The sequence below is a fragment of the Cottoperca gobio genome, chromosome 9 (assembly GCF_900634415.1).
Source record: "Cottoperca gobio chromosome 9, fCotGob3.1, whole genome shotgun sequence".
Lineage (NCBI taxonomy): Eukaryota > Metazoa > Chordata > Actinopteri > Perciformes > Bovichtidae > Cottoperca > Cottoperca gobio.
Genome location: NC_041363.1, coordinates 2146964 through 2164924, shown reverse-complemented (window position 1 = coordinate 2164924; position 17961 = coordinate 2146964). Strand labels below are relative to the sequence as shown.

Below are 17961 nucleotides of genomic sequence, written 5' to 3'. Positions count from 1 at the left end.
AAAGGCTAAAGTAAAGAGATATAAAATATCACTATTAAAAGGCTAAAAGTAAAGAGATATAAAATATCATTATTAAAAGGCTAAAGTAAAGAGATATAAAATATCACTATTAAAAGGCTAAAAGTAAAGAGATATAAAATATCACTATTAAAAGGCTAAAAGTAAAGAGATATAAAATATCACTATTAAAAGGCTAAAAGTAAAGAGATATAAAATATCACTATTAAAAGGCTAAAGTAAAGAGATATAAAATATCACCATTAAAAGGCTAAAGTAAAGAGATATAAAATATCACTATTAAAAGGCTAAAAGTAAAGAGATATAAAATATCACTATTAAAAGGCTAAATTAAAGAGATATAAAATATCACTATTAAAGGCTAAAAGTAAAGAGATATAAAATATCACTATTAAAAGGCTAAAAGTAAAGAGATATAAAATATCACTATTAAAAGGCTAAAAGTAAAGAGATATAAAATATCACTATTAAAAGGCTAAAAGTAAAGAGATATAAAATATCACTATTAAAAGGCTAAATTAAAGAGATATAAAATATCACAGAAACACGACATGTCTGCTGAATATGTAAAAGCCGATTGTTCTTTTTGCCAACACATTCATCAAAATGACTTTATATGGTGATAATGTCACTGCAATCACTTAACACTGCTGTGAATAACTGATAACTGGTTTCCTAAAGACCCTCTTAACCTGAATTAACTTCATAATATATTTTGGGGTGATGGCGAGTGTGTTGTTTGGGAAACACATATGAAAATCATAAAATCTGGATATTTGATATCCGTACAAAATAGTGTCTTTGGGAAGGATCAATCCAAAAATAGCAACTCGTGCCTTCGTAAATCCACATTTGCTACACGCTTAGTTCCATAATACAAACCATGTGGATGGGATAGTGTGTGTGTGTGTGTGTGTGTGTGTGTGTGTGTGTGTGTGTTCCCATTATCAAGCCTTCTAGGAAGATGTGATGTCTGTTGCGGCAGCAGTTTAACAGAGTGACAGATAACAGCACGTCTGTCGTCTGTCAGCCTGGCAGATGAGTGGCAGAGGCAGGAAAAGCTCATTCCTTCCCATGTGTGACGCACCGCAGTCAGAGTGTATCTGCAGGTCACACGAAGAAGCTCAGGAATGACGGACGGTTGTGTAGTGGACAGAACAGTGATTCAAGTTATGAGGAGTCGTTATTAATCTGATCACTAAACATCTGAGCAGCCTCTCGAGTTACAAGGTGCTGCATGAAGCAAACATAACAATAGAAAGTTAAAAACAGAAACAAAGAAGACAAACACAAATAATAAAAACACTTACAGGACAAAGTTCTTTGGAAACAGGTGAGTTTTTTATAAGTAGGGGGACATTTAAACAAACATTTCAGGATGTGAGAGCGGCGGCCATTGTTATGTGTCCCCACCAGCTCAAACCTGACCTCCGGCCCTCTGCTGCATGTCTCCACTCTTTCTCTCCCATTTCCTGTCTCTCTTCAGCTTTGCTATCAAATAAAAAAATCTCAACAAAAAACCTCATTCTATTTTTAGAGTCAGAGTGCTGAGCGCCATTTACTATCGAACGAGTCAAATGACCACAGCAAACACCTCAATGTCCGTTCTTCTGTCATTCTGTTTCTATGGTTTTAATGCTTCAGGCCTTTGTCAGTAGATCTCAACGAAGTGGCCACAAAATAATTCAGAAATATAAAGTAGGGCCAGACCGTGTAGTGCTTTACAGGTGATTACAAAAAGAGAAAGTCATGAATAATAATTCTGCATTCTCTGGTTAACCACAGTAGATGTGTGACGTACATGTGAGTGAGACATGTCTGTAGAGCTCCTCATTGAGAAGGTACCTCATCTGTTCTTGCTGTTGCATTTTATAATTAGTATAAATTATCTTGTGCCCAGATAACCACTTTCAGAGAAAGTGTCCATTTACCAGAAGAGGAAGTACACAGAACATTTTAGCACAACAAGGGAACATGAATGATTGTTTTGCACTACTCTGTAGTCCTCTGGAGCTCCAGACTCACGGTCATCTCATTACATTCCCTCCTTGATCATTAAGGCCTCACACCTCATTGCATTTCAATTTCATTTGGACAAGTGTCGTCTAATAGATATGTCCTGTTACATTCAATGACACCAACAGAGCCTTGATGTATGTCATCATAAAGAAATGGTCAAGCTTGCAGGACTCCACCATTTTCAAAGTGAATAAACAAATGAAGAATATCCACCCTGGAGCACCCACCCAAACAAAATAGCGCTTCCACAAGGAAGAGGCTACAGGACAGTGTTTACAAAATCCTCATTAAGGAAGTTGTGAGATAACACACGCTCATGTGCCTCACACAAAGTTGAAGGCACGCACGTGCACACACACACACCAGCAAAGAGACCATAAGCACTGAGCAATGCAGAACCCACCGTATCATAGATAAGGGACAGACAGAAAGAGCTGGGAAAGAGAGCAGAGCACAGAGAGAGACCGACAGAGGAGAGGACACAACAGAGATGACTCGGACGGACAAAGCCAAGCCTTGGCCACCCTGTCACCGGAACTGCAGCCCTGTTGCAAAGGACATCAAAAGGTGTGCATTAGAATAAATGCTGTGAGATCTGGAGGAGAGCAGCAGGAACACACACTCCAGCAGAGAGGCTCACACTGCTCAGTGCGAGGGTCAACAGCAGTCCTGTCTACTGCCAGGGATCAAGAACTTTCTTTGCCTACAGATGAACTGACCACACTGTCAATTAACATTTGGATTAGGGCTTTCAGAGATCACAATTATTTCGTCTTACTGTTGTATCAGCTCATCCATAATCAACCCCAAAGGGCATAACATAGAAAGCTGCAGATTGTTTTTCCCATGGCGAGCATTTGGGTCTCTCAACTGGGAACCATCTGCAGCTCCAAGACTTTGCTCTTGTTGTTTTCCGTCCTGCTGCTCCAGGGGCTCTGTGGACAGAGCAGCCCGATCTCCAACACCCATCAGAGGCATCGCCCCGCTCCGGGGCTGGGAGACGGGCACGGAGGGGTGGTGGATCCGTCACTGCTGGAGCAGGACAAAAACATAAGCATGCAGAGCCTGCTGCAGAGCCTGAAGGAACAGTTTCTGCGGACTTTCAACCTGTCTGGCCTGGGACCTCAGGCCCTGCCTCCTGTAGGCACACGGGAAGAGCCTCCTGAGTACATGATGGAGCTCTACAACCGTTTCGCTAATGACCGCACTGCCATGCCCACCGCCAACATCATCCGCAGCTTCAAAAATGAAGGTAAAGATTCTCTATAGATCCATATGATGATGTTGATCATATAATGTATATTAAAATGAGAACTACATTTGCTTTCTTAGTTGCTGCCATGTTTATTGAATATATTTATGACATTTTTCATTGGAGTATTTTCATCATATAAGTAGTGAAACTGACAGCAAAGGTCTTGTTGCATGTACCAATCAAAATGTTGCTGTTTAAATCCAAGCCTTAGTCATGACCCTGTTCATTGCAATGTTCATATAAAAATGTTATTCTTACTCTAAAATGGAACAACTGTCTATAAGATTAAGATAAAGGTTAGAAGATGTTGAAGAACTCAACTGAAAAACTCATTATAAAGACAAAATTTAAACTTTTGTTGAAGTTCAACTTTGACCAGGTATTCTCTTCCTCAGATTCATCCCCCAGTGTTGTGGGTGTTGGAGGAGTGAGGCGTCACCCACTCCTTTTCAATGTGTCAATCCCCCATAATGAACGCATCACAGCGTCTGAGCTTCGCCTCTACACTCTTGTCCAGACTGACCGTCACTTATATGGTGGTGTCGACCGCAAGGTCACTATCTATGCGCTGGAATTGCATGTGGTGGATGACAACATGACGGATGAGAACACTGTGAGAGGCGATGGATTCAGAGGTGAAGAAGAGAAAATAGAGCTGGTGGAGTTGGCTTCACGGCAGGTCTACGGCACCGATAACGGCTGGGAGGCCTTTGATCTCACTGCTGCTGTTCAACGCTGGCGCAATTCTGACTACAGCCCCACGCACCGGTTGGAAGTGTGCATTGCCAGCATGGCTAATGAAGATAATGTTCAAGGTATGACAGAGGACAACAACGACAGACCTGAAGAGGGCATGAAGATCGACACCAGCCCGGAGGAAAAACACAAACCTCTGCTGATTGTTTTCTCTGATGACCAAAGCAGTGATCATCGGGATGACAAGCGCGAGCTGAAAGAGATGATTGACCACGAAACCTCCAACATGGTTCTCCAGAACGACTTGGGGATGGGCCTGAATGGGCTTTGGGGGGAGTTGGGGAGGGATGATGAAGAAGCAGAGCCAGATGAAGAGGACCTCATCCAAATGCGCTCCAATCTGATCTACGACACAGCGTCCCGCATTCGTCGCAATGCCAAGGGAAACCACTGCAAGAAACAATCTCTGTATGTAGAGTTCAAGGACATTGGATGGGACAGTTGGATCCTGGCACCCACCGGTTACGATGCCTTTGAGTGCACAGGCGTTTGTTCTTTCCCACTGACGAAGCACGTCACACCCACAAAGCATGCCATAGTCCAGACACTGATCAACATCAACAGTCCTCAGAAGGCGGCACGAGCTTGTTGCGTGCCCACCAAGCTGGACCCCATCTCCCTGCTGTACCTGGATGACACAGGCGTGGTCACCTACAAGTACAAGTTTGAAGGCATGGTGGTAGCTGAGTGTGGCTGCAGATAGTCCATGCTTTCAAAGAGTTTAACTCGTCGTAAAGTCTTACAAAAAGAGGAAAGACAGTACTATCTGAAAAAGGCGGTTAGCCATCTGTTGGAAAGGGTCCTCAGTGAGACTGGAAGTGCACATTCACTATTCATGAAACTATGTGCGCTTTGAAATGAATGATTGTGGACAATATGTGTTTTAAACAGCTGAACAAAAACAAGAACTTCATCTTAAGGCATAAATATCAGTTGCCAATGGAAAGATCTACAGTTAACATGTTGCCAAATGTCATAGAAAGAAAAGGCCCAAGATTTCCCATAGGACCGAACCAAGCACCTCCTACAGTGTGTGCGGCCTGGTGGGAACCAGCGGGCCAGTGGTCCCCCTCCCTCTCCTTCCCCCTGACATCTGTCTTCCTCTCCACTTATCTCTTGCCTCCCCACTCGATGCAAACACTAATCAGCACTTCATGTGTCCTGGCGCAGTGAAATGACCCCCCCTGAGGCAACCTGACAAGACATGAACTCTCCAGTCCGACCTCCTGCCTCCTGCAGCCTCCTGATACGTAGACGCTGTGCAAGGACTCCTAGTGGCAGGGTTATCTATCCCGATCCTGTTTCCCACTTCACATGCTTCTTTTCCACTCCCCCGGGCTATAGCGATAGCAAGGTGTGGGGGGTTGAGAAACATGTATGCCATCACTCAGGCTTGGAGAACTGGACGCATTCTGGGCAACTTTTGAGGTGGTGGGATGGGGGAGTGGGACAGGACGAGGGGGCAGGGTTGTCCAAATTCCTAGGCAACAACCAATCTTAACTGCAACTCTCTGACCTAGTACCATGTGCCCCTAACATATCTCCAACTCCTCAGTTGAGCCATCCATCACTTTTATGGTAAAAACGGACTTTTTGGACAGTTATTATCTGACAGCCGAGTGGAAGGCGGCACCTTGTCACCTATATGGGTACGACCCAGAGGAAGCACAGCCACTGAAATACACTTTCTTTGTTTAGAAGCCTTTTGATACCTCTGCTGCTTGTGTCAAATGAAAGACTATTTATTGTTCTAATTTATTAATTTTTACAACAGAGTAGATAACTATATGTACATTTGTAAGTGTACAGCAGGTTTTGTATCCATGACAATGCATTTGCAGCATAAAGCTTAATTCTGTTGGGAAGAGAAATGGTAACAATTTCTAAAACAATAAAGAACAAATACTTAACGAAGTCTCCTTAACTGTGAATCCATCGCTGATCGGGTTTCAGAAAATTTACACGCCATAACAATGTCATTAGGATTATCTCGAATCAAGATGAATGTAAATATTTGGAGCTGAAATGCCACACTGATGTTGTTTTCACAGTTATATTTAAACATTATCAATCAAAGCATCTTGGTCTGTCAACTTTCCTTGCCGTTATTTGAGGAAGAAGCTGCTGGACCAATGATACAATGCATTGCTGACATTCAGATAATTTAGACAGTATCAGTTCGCAGGGCATAGTTCATACATGACACACAAACAAAGAGCCATGGGAAACTGAGTGGAGGACTGCTAATGAACAAAATGGATGGCCTGCTGCTCACACTGACAGCTAGCAGATGCAGATGCAACACAAAGATGCAGTATCTCTTTCTGAACTCAAGAGCATTGTGTTGTTCCTTTCATGTACCAACGCACAGTGACGATAAATAAAGGCTACAGATCAGATTCATGCTCTGAAATGCTTGAAAGTCTTCTTGTCAAGAACACAAAGTTGTATTAAAGGTGAGACGCTGTGCTCTGTTTGGGTAATTCTCTCAGGATGGAAATAAAGACTAAGATACAGACTGATGTAACAAAATGAAAATTTCATATTGCTAATTTTGCACATTTAAATTCCTTTCTTTGAGAGTGAGGACAGAACCGGGCGAGCGGTTTCCCCCCGTTTCTTGCATTTATGCTAAGCTAACTGTCTCCTAGTGGTAGCTTCACACTTAGAGTGTGGTGTCAATCTTTTCATCCAATTCTCAGCCAATTCTAAGCAGAGGATTTTGCAACCTGTGACCAAATCTATTGCGGTTACTCATTTATTAAAAGTTTACAAAAATGTAAGTGAGAGGTACGTGTGAGGTTAATATAACTTGTGCAAACATCACTGGTACATTGTTACAACATGATGGTTACGTAACCCTTCTGCTGCCTCTTGGTTTTGATAAAATGCTTATTTTAATTTCATGGATCATCACACAGTAAAATGCTAATATGCTACATTGATTCACATAAAGTCAAACAGTGTGCGTCATAACTGAAGTTGCAGTTCTCGAAACTTTCCTCAAAATAAGTCTTTGGCAACATCCCACTAATGACAAGTGCACTGAGCTGTTTCAGAAAACAAGTCAGTGACTGACCCTCGTGTAGGATGAGAGCAGAGGTCGTCTAAGAATAGTTACAGACCTGAGAGCAAGAACCTCTCTGAGACAACCGCTGTGTGAAGCTCACTAATTGAATATTTACAGAATGGTGGAAGAAATATGAATCTGGCCTTTGTCACTTTGCAAACTTTCAGGGAATATGATGAAATGGGAAGTCTTCAGTGTTCGCTGTGATGATAAGCTCTGGTGGATACGCTCTGGGCTTCTTCCTCTCTTGGCTTCATCTGACAGTCTTAATCTCTCTTCTTGGATTTGGCTGACGGAGTTTATTTAGGAGCACACTTCACAAGCAAACAAACGTACAGCTCGTCAAAGTAAAGTAACTTTTACTCAAGTACTATACTTACAAATATTGTACTTTTTACTCCACTACATTTATTTGATACTTATAGTTATTTTTCACATAAAAACATGTTTTATATAAAATATATATATACGACTTATCTACTCAAAGTATTTTTAAATTGGCTCCAAATGAAAAAGCTCTTTGTGAGAGAAAGATAAAAACAGATTCTAGACAAATAATAAAACACTTTTTAAAGAGCCATTCTGCAAAATTAGTACTTTTACTTTTGATACTTTAAGTACATTTAGCTGATAAAACTTTTTACTTTACATTTTCAGACTGAAGTATTACTACTTTTACTTGTGATGGAGTATATTCAGACTGAAGTATTACTACTTTTACTTGTGATGGAGTATATTCAGACTGAAGTATTACTACTTTTACTTGTGATGGAGTATATTCAGACTGAAGTATTACTACTTTTACTTGTGATGGAGTATATTCAGACTGAGGTATTACTACTTTTACTTGTGATGGAGTATATTCAGACTGAGGTATTACTACTTTTACTTGTGATGGAGTATATTCAGACTGAGGTATTACTACTTTTACTTGTGATGGAGTATATTCAGACTGAGGTATTACTACTTTTACTTGTGATGGAGTATATTCAGACTGAGGTATTACTACTTTACTTTTACTTGTGATGGAGTATATTCAGACTGAAGTATTACTACTTTTACTTGTGATGGAGTATATTCAGACTGATAGGTATTACTACTTTTACTTGTGATGGAGTATATTCAGACTGAGGTATTACTACTTTTACTTGTGATGGAGTATATTCAGACTGAAGTATTACTACTTTTACTTGTGATGAGTATATTCAGACTGAAGTATTACTACTTTTACTTGTGATGGAGTATATTCAGACTGAAGTATTACTACTTTTACTTGTGATGGAGTATATTCAGACTGAAGTATTACTACTTTTACTTGTGATGGAGTATATTCAGACTGAAGTATTACTACTTTTACTTGTGATGGAGTATATTCAGACTGAAGTATTACTACTTTTACTTGTGATGGAGTATATTCAGACTGAAGTATTACTACTTTACTTGTGATGGAGTATATTCAGACTGAAGTATTACTACTTTACTTGTGATGGAGTATATTCAGACTGAAGTATTACTACTTTTACTTGTGATGGAGTATATTCAGACTGAGGTATTACTACTTTTACTTGTGATGGAGTATATTCAGACTGAGTATTACTACTTTTACTTGTGATGGAGTATATTCAGACTGAAGTATTACTACTTTTACTTGTGATGGAGTATATTCAGACTGAGGTATTACTACTTTTACTTGTGATGGAGTATATTCAGACTGAGGTATTACTACTTTTACTTGTGATGGAGTATATTCAGACTGAAGGTATTACTACTTTTACTTGTGATGGAGTATATTCAGACTGAGGTATTACTACTTTTACTTGTGATGGAGTATATTCAGACTGAAGTATTACTACTTTTACTTGAGTAAAGGATCTGAGGATTTTTCCACCACTGCATCCACATCGTGACGTCAGCTGCAGGACGCTGACGTGCGTCTTGCTGTGAACGTGTGTGTTGGTGTGAACATGTGTGTGGGTGTGAACGCGTGTGAACGTGTGTGTCACACAAAGCTGCAGGACTCGCCCGACTCTGACGTGGGGTCTGTAATAAGGCCTGATTGTTTCCGTTTTGGGTCACATGTTTATCACTCCATCTCTCTGCAACACCACCCAGCACTCATCTCTTGCTCCTCCCTCGTCTTCATTTCCCATGAAAAGTTCACTTTGGCACAACTTTACGACAGAATGCCAAAACTACCTCCAACGGTTCAAAGGCCTTATGTAATAACTTGATGTTGCGAAATTGCAACAAAAAAAGCCCATTGGAAGAGTCAGAAATGAAAACCATATGTTCAGCGTGCTACATATGATGACTCGTGTGATTTCTCAGAACATTGCGTTCAGGATAAGTCAACTGTTATTAATTAAACTTCACTCGCCAGAGACCCTCAAAATAAACATCATATAAAGTTGTTATCCAGAAGGCAGCTGCGTGGGAAAAATAAGTGTTGTACTATTGTTAAAATCATGTTTAAAAAGTCCTCAGATCCTTTACGCAAGTAAAAGTAGTAATAGCTCAGTCTGAAAATACTGAGAATACTTCAAAATGTAAAGTAAAAGTATTATCAGCTCAATGTACTTAAAGTGTCAAAAGTAAAAGTACTCATTTTGCAGAATGGCTCTTTAAAAAGTGTTTTAATCACCAACAAAAACATTTAAGCAGTTTGTCAACGTGAAGCCAATTACCAAATACTTTGCGTAGATAAGTCATGTATATATATATATATATGTATATATATATATATATATATATATATATATATATATATATATATATATATATATATATATAATATAATATATATATATATAAATATAAATATATATATATAAATATAAATATATATATATATATATATAAATATAAATATATATATATATATATATATAAAAATATATAAATATATATATATATATATATATAAATATATATATATATATATATAAATATATATATATATATATATATAAATATATATAAATATATATATATATAAATATATATATATATAAATATATATATATATAAATATATATATATAATATAAACATCAGGTTTTTATGTAAAAAGTGTAAAATACATGTAGTGGAGTAAAAAGTACAATATCTGCCTGTAGAAGTGTAAAGTAGCAGTAAAGGGAAAGTAAATGTACTAAGTTACTTTCGGCTCTGAAACAACACATTTTTTTTTTATATCCTTTATTTTACCTTATGTCTCATTGAGATTGAAAATGTCTTTTTCAAGAGAGTCCTGGCCAGCAGCACAGTTACAGACAACAGTCACAATCACAACATTAATTGCTGCTAATGATTCATAAACTTGTTATTTCTCTGCAGGATTTGCATTTGGCTCCCGCGGCGAGTCATAAAGTGTTCAACCTCGTATCTCAGGTGATCAAGAGCAGGACGCTCTTTGCTGTCCTACTTTCATGCGAACACAGCACGAGTGCCAAAGAAGACGAAGCTCCACATCCTCTGCAGCTGAGTTCTGTGCAACATGAACCCTCAGGGTGCCGTTAGTGTTGTTTCTGTAGAAGGTATTGATGACAATGCCCGTCTAGTAAAAGTAGTTATGAATGTTACAACTGCAAATAGCGCCTGAAAGGCTTTGCATCTCTAACAACATGTGGTTGTCATTACTCAGCCACATGGAATCAGTTTACAGAGAGAGAAGCCAGCTGAGAGGCCCAGCACATAAAAATCACCAACCACAGCAGAACAACAGAAACCTGAACCTGAGGCCTCTGTGTCCTGCCTCCACATACTCTCATGTGTACACGAGCAAATATAGCATCTTTACAATACACTCATCACGAGGATATATACAACAATATACAAAGTATACAACAACTATGGCTCAAAGAGGAAAGATCACCTTAAATATTGACATTATTCTGACATTGTTCCTCTGAAGTTGAAGCTGAAGTTGAAGTCTTACTTAAATGACTGCAATAGTTTCACATTTTGGGTTATATAACTCATTTGATTTCCCAAAAGTTAGATGATAAGATCAAAACCCCTCATGTCTCTACCATATAGTGTTTATAAGTGGACGTAGTCACCGTGACGCCCCCCCAGTGGATTGTGGTTTTGAAGCCGTGAGAGGGTGAAGCGAAGTACAACAGAACGCTGAACAGAAACATTTTTATAGGACCAAAAATGTTACAATAACTTTCAAGAACTGAGAAGACAAACTGTGAAAGAGTTGAAGTTGTAAGACGAGAACACGGACAACAACACCGTGGTAGCAACCTGTCAATCACAGGTAGCCCCACCCTGAAGAGTCGCTGCTTTATCCTCTATTTTACTCTACATGTTTCCATAAGTTACTAAATGAACATCATGTTGAAGAAGACTTGAAACTACAGACTGATACATAAACTCATCAGGACAATGTTACTGAGGAAATAAATCAAGAGAGAAGAAGAAACATTTCCTCATAGACTTCTATACAACCAGAGGAGTCGCCCCCTGCTGGAGGTTACAGAGGAGTCTCCTGCTGCTGGATGTTACAGAGGAGTCTCCTGCTGCTGGATGTTACAGAGGAGTCTCCTGCTGCTGGATGTTACAGAGGAGTCTCCTCCTGCTGGATGTTACAGAGGAGTCTCCTCCTGCTGGATGTTACAGAGGAGTCTCCTGCTGCTGGATGTTACAGAGGAGTCTCCTGCTGCTGGATGTTACAGAGGAGTCTCCTCCTGCTGGATGTTACAGAGGAGTCTCCTCCTGCTGGATGTTACAGAGGAGTCTCCTGCTGGATGTTACAGAGGAGTCTCCTGCTGCTGGATGTTACAGAGGAGTCTCCTCCTGCTGGATGTTACAGAGGAGTCTCCTGCTGCTGGATGTTACAGAGGAGTCTCCTCCTGCTGGATGTTACAGAGGAGTCTCCTGCTGGATGTTACAGAGGAGTCTCCTGCTGCTGGATGTTACAGAGGAGTCTCCTCCTGCTGGATGTTACAGAGGAGTCTCCTGCTGGATGTTACAGAGGAGTCTCCTCCTGCTGGATGTTACAGAGGAGTCTCCTGCTGCTGGATGTTACAGAGGAGTCTCCTCCTGCTGGATGTTACAGAGGAGTCTCCTCCTGCTGGATGTTACAGAGGAGTCTCCTCCTGCTGGATGTTACAGAGGAGTCTCCTGCTGCTGGATGTTACAGAGGAGTCTCCTCCTGCTGGATGTTACAGAGGAGTCTCCTGCTGCTGGATGTTACAGAGGAGTCTCCTCCTGCTGGATGTTACAGAGGAGTCTCCTGCTGGATGTTACAGAGGAGTCTCCTCCTGCTGGATGTTACAGAGGAGTCTCCTGCTGCTGGATGTTACAGAGGAGTCTCCTCCTGCTGGATGTTACAGAGGAGTCTCCTCCTGCTGGATGTTACAGAGGAGTCTCCTGCTGCTGGATGTTACAGAGGAGTCTCCTGCTGGATGTTACAGAGGAGTCTCCTGCTGGATGTTACAGAGGAGTCTCCTGCTGGATGTTACAGAGGAGTCTCCTGCTGCTGGATGTTACAGAGGAGTCTCCTGCTGCTGGATGTTACAGAGGAGTCTCCTGCTGGATGTTACAGAGGAGTCTCCTCCTGCTGGATGTTACAGAGGAGTCTCCTGCTGGATGTTACAGAGGAGTCTGCTCCTGCTGGATGTTACAGAGGAGTCTGCTCCTGCTGGATGTTACAGAGGAGTCTCCTGCTGGATGTTACAGAGGAGTCTCCTGCTGGATGTTACAGAGGAGTCTCCTCCTGCTGGATGTTACAGAGGAGTCTCCTCCTGCTGGATGTTACAGAGGAGTCTCCTCCTGCTGGATGTTACAGAGGAGTCTCCTGCTTGGATGTTACAGAGGAGTCTCCTCCTGCTGGATGTTACAGAGGAGTCTCCTCCTGCTGGATGTTACAGAGGAGTCTCCTGCTGCTGGATGTTACAGAGGAGTCTCCTCCTGCTGGATGTTACAGAGGAGTCTCCTGCTGGATGTTACAGAGGAGTCTCCTGCTGGATGTTACAGAGGAGTCTCCTCTGCTGGATGTTACAGAGGAGTCTCCTCTGCTGGATGTTACAGAGGAGTCTCCTCCTGCTGGATGTTACAGAGGAGTCTCCTCTGCTGGATGTTACAGAGGAGTCTCCTGCTGCTGGATGTTACAGAGGAGTCTCCTGCTGCTGGATGTTACAGAGGAGTCTCCTGCTGCTGGATGTTACAGAGGAGTCTCCTGCTGCTGGATGTTACAGAGGAGTCTCCTCCTGCTGGATGTTACAGAGGAGTCTCCTCCTGCTGGATGTACAGAGGAGTCTCCTCCTGCTGGATGTTACAGAGGAGTCTCCTCCTGCTGGATGTTACAGAGGAGTCTCCTCCTGCTGGATGTTACAGAGGAGTCTCCTGCTGCTGGATGTTACAGAGGAGTCTCCTCCTGCTGGATGTTACAGAGGAGTCTCCTCCTGCTGGATGTTACAGAGGAGTCTCCTGCTGCTGGATGTTACAGAGGAGTCTCCTCCTGCTGGATGTTACAGAGGAGTCTCCTGCTGCTGGATGTTACAGAGGAGTCTCCTGCTGCTGGATGTTACAGAGGAGTCTCCTGGTGCTGGATGTTACAGAGGAGTCTCCTCCTGCTGGATGTTACAGAGGAGTCTCCTCCTGCTGGATGTTACAGAGGAGTCTCCTCCTGCTGGATGTTACAGAGGAGTCTCCTGCTGCTGGATGTTACAGAGGAGTCTCCTCCTGCTGGATGTTACAGAGGAGTCTCCTCCTGCTGGATGTTACAGAGGAGTCTCCTGCTGGATGTTACAGAGGAGTCTCCTGCTGGATGTTACAGAGGAGTCTCCTGCTGGATGTTACAGAGGAGTCTCCTCCTGCTGGATGTTACAGAGGAGTCTCCTGCTGGATGTTACAGAGGAGTCTCCTCCTGCTGGATGTTACAGAGGAGTCTCCTGCTGGATGTTACAGAGGAGTCTCCTCCTGCTGGATGTTACAGAGGAGTCTCCTCCTGCTGGATGTTACAGAGGAGTCTCCTACACGTAAGACCTACACGTAAGATCAGCAATGACCAAAATGCATCTGGCATGTATCATCTGCGTTACGCCTACAAAATGAAAGCATATAAATCAATCCAAAAAACACCCCCACGTCACGAGGGCAAATCAGATGCAGTTCCACACACGTTCATTGTTTCACAGTCTTGATTTATTGAGTCGTCCCCGCACTGTCTCGTGATGCATTCACTTCACACAGAGCAGCTGTAGAAATGAGCATTAAAATGCCATTGATTGTTTTCACACTGTAAACACTGCACCATGTCTTTCCATGAGACTAAAAGTGGAGCTAAAACACTGCAGCCCCCTGACTGGTCAGAGACTAGGCCGTCACTGGACATCCTGTTTTTAAATAGCAGAATATCACCCAGTCAGCAGGAAGTCTTCACACCTTCCGTCGCACACTGAAAACTCACCTGTTTCGACTGCACCTCGGCCAATAATTAAAATAAAATAGAATATATCTGTATGTAGCAGTTAAAATGGTTGAAGCTGATGTAGCTGCCAGATTCTTGCTGTTTGGAGTTTGTGACCTCATGGTTGTTTGCACTTATTGTAAAATGTAACGTAACGTGATTAGTCTTTGCACGTAAATCCTAAAGTCCTAAACAACTCTAATGCCATTTTGTCCCCCCCCCCCCTGCTTTGCGTACTGCAATTCGTGTTTTGTTGACCACCGCATAGTTTTTGAAATGATCTTTTGTATAATCCTTTCTGTAAGTAACCCTAGTTGATGGTTTTCTCCTGAACTTGATTGGATGCTGTCGGCTCAGACAAAGTGGATCTGAGCGGACCTGGAGGTGTCGATTAGTTTGGAGTTATTCAGGACATGAATTGATTGGTGTCACACTTTGGGGAAGGTATCAGAAGGCTCAGGTGAAGTCTCTTATCATTGGTGTTAAAGTCACATGAAGTCTTGTTGACAGATTTCAATCTTTTTATTATAAAAGTCATTTTGTGGTCACATCTCTCCACATGTCCTGCTACTGGAGGATGTGAGACTAAAGATGGATGACATGTCTCTCATCAAGTGTGCGTATGAAGAGCTGACCGGAAAACATCCTTCATTGTATCCTGACACTGGAACTTGAGCAATCCTCCGTTTGCCACACGCAACAGTTTCTGTCACGCTGGACATGAAGTCCGCACTGGTGCCCGGTACGTGCCGAAGAGGAGGTCCCAGTGGGTGAAGTAGGGGGCGTAGTTGACGCTGTGGAGAGTATGGTGGGCTTGGTGGCAGGGGGCTCCTCCCAGACAGGGAAGCAGTCTGTGCAGAGCCCAGGGCAGGTCGTAACCACAGTGGTCCTCCACCGCCAGCCAGCTGTTGACCATGTGGAAGAAGGCTTCGCTCAGCGGGTGGCAGCCCACCACCCAGGCGCTGCTCAGAGCCAGCAGCAGCAGGGACAGGAGCTCCGCAGCGCTGCTGTCCTGAGCGGCCAGAGCGAAGGTGACGCGGTGAAGGTGGTGCTGTTGGTGGGTGCTGCGGTAGAGCCGAGGGAACCTGGTGAGGAACACAAACAGCCGTCAGCGTTCACTCTTGCTGTTCTGGATCATCTCTACATGTTTACCAGCATGTCTGGGGTAATCTGCGCCATAGAGGGGTTTATTTATTTTATTTTATTCATGGGACGGAACTGATTACTTGCAATGTACCTGCAATAAACAATAATACAAAATAAACATAGACAGTAGGGCTGTCACAATATCACTTGATAAGATCATTTTAGCAAAACAGTAGTTCCTTTGTAAATGCAGGCTTTAAGCAGACCATTAAAGTAGAACCTCTGAATTGTACTTAAATTCAGTACTTGAGTAAATATACTTCGTTACTTTCCACCACTGAGTAATATGATCTATAGACTAATAGGGACAATAAATGATTATTAACATTATTGGAAGGAAGCTGCCAACAGTCAGTTTTAAGGATTTAATGTCATTAAATTCCAAGATGCATGTAATTGTAATCAGTTAAGAAAAAATATGTAATTAAATTAGTTTCTAATCAAACTGATGATTACACACATCCCAATACAGCAGATTATTTTTGTTAAAAAGTTATTTGTAGAATATAACATTTAATTTGATCTGTTCCAATCTTAATTAAATTAATATTAATAATAGTAATCAGTGTTGAGTTTGTTTTTAGGACTTTTTTTAGATTTATTATTACTTTAAAATATTTGTTAGAAAGTAATCAAATGTAATAGGATACATTTGATGAAGTAATTGAAATAGTTATGTAATGATTACATTTTTAACAGGGTAACTACTGTAATCTATTACACTTATAAAGTAACCTTCCCAACACTAACAGCTGACGTCTCACGCACGCGTTGTAATGTTTTAGATTCTCGTCAGGATGGAAACAGGTTTGCTAACTTACCTTTTAAATGATAAAAGTACAACATCAACAACTAACGTGACGGTGCAGACTGCTCACCTGTGCATGGTCACGTGCCATATAAAGAAGAGCGTGTCAAACAGCAGCAAACACGCGAACACTTCTACAAACAGCTGGGGGCAGGATGGAGCCAGCAGCGGCAGCCGCGCGGGGCCGCGCAGCCCGTGGAGCAGCGCGGTGGCGGGGAGCACGGTGGTCAGGTATCTGTACAGAACCCTCCAGAAACAGTCCAACCAGCGCCGGAGAGGGGGCGGCGGGCCCGAGCCTGCGGAGACCCTCCACGAGCGCACCCGCTGACAGACGCTCCCCAGCGCGTCAAGCGCGAGGAAAGGTGCGCAGAGCAGGACGTGCGTCAGGAAGGCGTAGGACGCAGGCAGGTAAGGGGAGAGCAGGATCTCCTCCTGCCCTGCTCTCACCGACTCCCACAGACCCTGCAGGATAGGCGCCTCTCCGTGCTCAGTGGGGAGCATGTGCATCTTCTTTCAGCGTCACCGAGTCATGCACAACTTTATATTTGAGAGAAAACGAAGCAGGAGTTTATATTTAAAAAGCCCGTAAAGCTGATGTCCTCATATGAACCGTCTCCACTTTGAATGTCCCTCAGAAGGATCCGTCCTGGATCAACTCTGTCATCAGATTCTATAAAAGGTAAGTTAGGTGCTGCTGCCTCGAGTGTTCCTGCCTCGCTGCTGCTGCTGGATAAGCTTTCTGTCCACACGGTGTGGGGGGGGGAGGAGGAGCTCCAGGTCCTTACATGTGGAAACATACAGAGCGAAAGTGATTATGATGCAATCCCCCTGAAGGCAGATTCACACTCTGGATCCTCCCCCATGCAGGCTGCTGGAAGTGTGGGGGCTTTCTGGGAGACATGTTTCTTAAAGATAAGTCTGACTGAGACTGAAAACAGGCTGCAGATAGTGGACTGGTTCTCAAACTGAGAATAAAAAAACTAAAACATTTTATCATCTCATTGATTTTCTGTATTCTTCTTTATGTTCTTTGACTTCACAGCTGAATATTTTATCTCCTTAAATCTTGTTTCTATAAGGACGAGTACCAAAATAAGAGAAATCAAGATTCTAACTTTAGAAAAATAGTAAACAACAATAAACAAAAGTGTCCAACTTTACCAAAGCGTAAGTAATGTTCGATAATGAAGAAGATCAAGAGTCACGATACTATAAATGATTGAATCTTAAATCTTGATTTTTACCACTTATCTTCATAAAAGCAGGATTTAAGGAGACACAAATATGCAGTTTTGAAATCATTGCAAATGTCTGAATTATTACTGGCCATCAAAATCAACTACATTATAAGATCCATTATGCAAACAATACATTTTGCACAGAAAGCCCAGCACAGTGCTGCACAGTAACGTTTGTGTGGGATGAATCTGTGGAATCTAAAAGGGACAGACGCGCCCTTCAGGAGGTCGT

The 17961-nt window shown here is 42.2% G+C and overlaps 2 protein-coding genes across 2 annotated transcripts; one reads left to right on the top strand and one right to left on the bottom strand.

Moving 5' to 3' along the window:
* The first annotated feature begins 2723 nt into the window (after positions 1 to 2723).
* bmp10 (bone morphogenetic protein 10) lies at positions 2724 to 5779 on the top strand. The gene is made up of 2 exons (XM_029440692.1): positions 2724 to 3289; positions 3688 to 5779. The coding sequence occupies exons 1-2, from the start codon at positions 2884 to 2886 to the stop codon at positions 4749 to 4751; spliced, it is 1470 nt and encodes a 489-aa protein (XP_029296552.1). The 5' UTR covers positions 2724 to 2883; the 3' UTR covers positions 4752 to 5779.
* Positions 5780 to 14250: 8471 nt separating this feature from the next.
* On the bottom strand, positions 14251 to 17287 carry ch25hl3 (cholesterol 25-hydroxylase like 3). Its single transcript, XM_029440715.1, has 2 exons — positions 16562 to 17287; positions 14251 to 15622 (listed from the first exon to the last, which is right to left on the bottom strand). The coding sequence occupies exons 1-2, from the start codon at positions 16996 to 16998 to the stop codon at positions 15247 to 15249; spliced, it is 813 nt and encodes a 270-aa protein (XP_029296575.1). The 5' UTR covers positions 16999 to 17287; the 3' UTR covers positions 14251 to 15246.
* Positions 17288 to 17961: the final 674 nt, after the last annotated feature.

Coding starts and splice junctions, on each gene's coding strand:
- ch25hl3 (XM_029440715.1), bottom strand. CDS start 16,998: ATGCACATGCTCCCCACTGAGCACGGAGAGGCGCCTATCCTGCAGGGT. Junction 15,623..16,561: donor TGGCACGTGACCATGCACAG/GTGAGCAGTCTG, acceptor GTTCCTCACCAG/GTTCCCTCGGCTCTACCGCA.
- bmp10 (XM_029440692.1), top strand. CDS start 2,884: ATGGCGAGCATTTGGGTCTCTCAACTGGGAACCATCTGCAGCTCCAAG. Junction 3,290..3,687: donor CCGCAGCTTCAAAAATGAAG/GTAAAGATTCTC, acceptor TCTCTTCCTCAG/ATTCATCCCCCAGTGTTGTG.